The 1,934-nt window shown below is 47.5% G+C and overlaps 1 protein-coding gene across 1 annotated transcript in view; it reads right to left on the bottom strand.

Moving 5' to 3' along the window:
• The window catches only part of myog (myogenin), a 1,868-nt gene extending 238 nt beyond the window's left edge, over nucleotides 1-1,630 (bottom strand). Inside the window, exons 1-2 of the mRNA XM_030776130.1 lie at nucleotides 1,094-1,630; nucleotides 270-375 (exon numbers count right to left, since the gene is read on the bottom strand). Of these exons, the coding sequence (XP_030631990.1) occupies nucleotides 270-375; nucleotides 1,094-1,630 (643 nt within the window). The remainder of the gene's footprint in view (nucleotides 1-269; nucleotides 376-1,093) is intronic.
• Nucleotides 1,631-1,934: the final 304 nt, after the last annotated feature.

The following is a 1,934-nucleotide window of genomic DNA, read 5'->3' as shown; positions in this document are numbered from 1 at the left end:
ACGACTTTATGATTGTCTTGGTTCAGTGATCTTTCACAATCTTTCAGTTTTTGTTTTTTTTTTTAAATAAAGGCTGTCTTTTAGCTGAATTACACCGTGAGATTATGCCATCCCCACTTTTTGTATTTCGTTGGAAGAGTCACGTGAGGTCTGGTCCCCGTTTTAGTTTTTTGTTTGTTTGTTTGTTTGTTTTTGTGCCAGCATTGTTGATGAGTTCATGGTTTCTGGATGTGTTATTAGTTTTGTTAAGGTGGGTGTGGTGGTCTTACCCTCGTGGGTGGAGCTGTAGGCAGGAGCACAGTGCTCTGAAGCACTGCTCCACTCAGGGCTGCTACAGCAGGTGCTGCCAGAGCCCTGCTCACTGGAGGAGGACACCTGTCACAAAGACACACACACACCACTGTCAGTCATCAGTGACTCCACCCCAAGGGTCTGACAGAAGGAGGGTTCAACAGCGTGTCAGTAAGCAAAATATATATAAGAAGTCTGCCTTAGTGTCAGTTTCTCCTGCTGTTTAATTTTTTTTAACTTATAACAAATTACACTACACCTCACACTCGCATGCTTAAAACGAATATTACTGTCTCTCATAAGGCAATTTCTGTGATGGACTGCCGTAACATTAGTTAGTTATGCCGTAAAGCACTGCCGTGAATGAAGAACAGCCTATTATAAAGACTGAGCACTGATAATTCCACAGTGAATATTACAGCGATGGTCATGAATGTGAGGCACATAGAGTTATGTTTTGTTATATAGATATTTGTTGTTAGATTACATTTTTAAGACAACCTGTCATTGCTATTGTTCAGTAGTTCACCATATTTTTTAATGACCAACCTGGTCTACAGAAGATAAAAATAAGGTAACCACAAGGCATGTGTTATATGCCCTGCGTGTTTCAAATTTTAGAAGCACTCCACGTGGATCTAGGTCTACTCATAACATGAGTATATGGGATGTCCTGAATAAGGACATACCGGTGGTTGCCATGGACATGACCCTGCCCAGTGTCCAGTGCTACTTCACCCTACACCTGTCTCATAGTCCAGTACTGTAGCTCTCAAACCCCAGACCTCCTTGGTAGACTCACCCTCTGTGGAGCAGAGGCTCTGAAGTGCAGGCCGGCCTGCTCATGCTCCTGCTGGTTGAGAGAACTGACCAGAGCTTGCAGCCTCTCAATGTACTGGATGGCGCTTCGCAGAATCTCCACTTTGGGCAGCCTCTGGTTGGGGTTCATCAGCGTGCTACGCTTGAGCGCTTCGAAGGCCTCGTTCACCTTCTTCAGCCTCCTCTTCTCGCGAAGGGTGGCCGCTTTCCGTCGATCCATGGTAACTGACTTCCGCTTGCATACCTTACAAGCCCAGGGGAGGCACTGGCCTGGGCAATGCTGCTGTTCCTGGTGAGGAGACAAGGGCAGGCCCAAGCTGGATGGAGGGGATACTTTCTCCTCCAACCCCACACCGGCTGACAGCAGCCTCCCGTCGCCACATAGCCCCATCATGGAGCTCCGCTCCTGGTAGCCGCCCTGGTCAAAGCCTCCTGGCAGTCGGGATGGAAAAAAGTTATCGCCGCCTTCATAAAAGCGTTGGTCAGGAAAGAAGTACGGGTTGGTCTCGAAAAGTTCCATCTTTCGATTAGGGATGTGAATGAAGTGTAAAGACTCCACGGGCTTTTAACACTGTTCTCTGCGTGTTTTAGGTCCGGCACGGCGTGATTGAACTGTGTGCGATTCTGCTTCCCTGAACTGAGCTCGTGCCGAGGAAGATGTGTGGACGACAACTGCTCCACACCAACTGCAGCAGTGGCATTTAAACCCTGTGCCTCGTGTTAGATCACTGGGTTAAATATAGCCAAAGCCTAGAGAAATCTGATCCCGCGTTTAGCTGTTGCCGCACATCTAAACTTTACATCTCTGTTCATTCCCAATCTCC

The sequence above is a fragment of the Chanos chanos genome, chromosome 6 (genome assembly GCF_902362185.1).
Source record: "Chanos chanos chromosome 6, fChaCha1.1, whole genome shotgun sequence".
NCBI lineage: Eukaryota > Metazoa > Chordata > Actinopteri > Gonorynchiformes > Chanidae > Chanos > Chanos chanos.
Note: the sequence above shows the minus strand (reverse complement) of the source record. Positions and strands in the feature narration are given on the sequence as shown.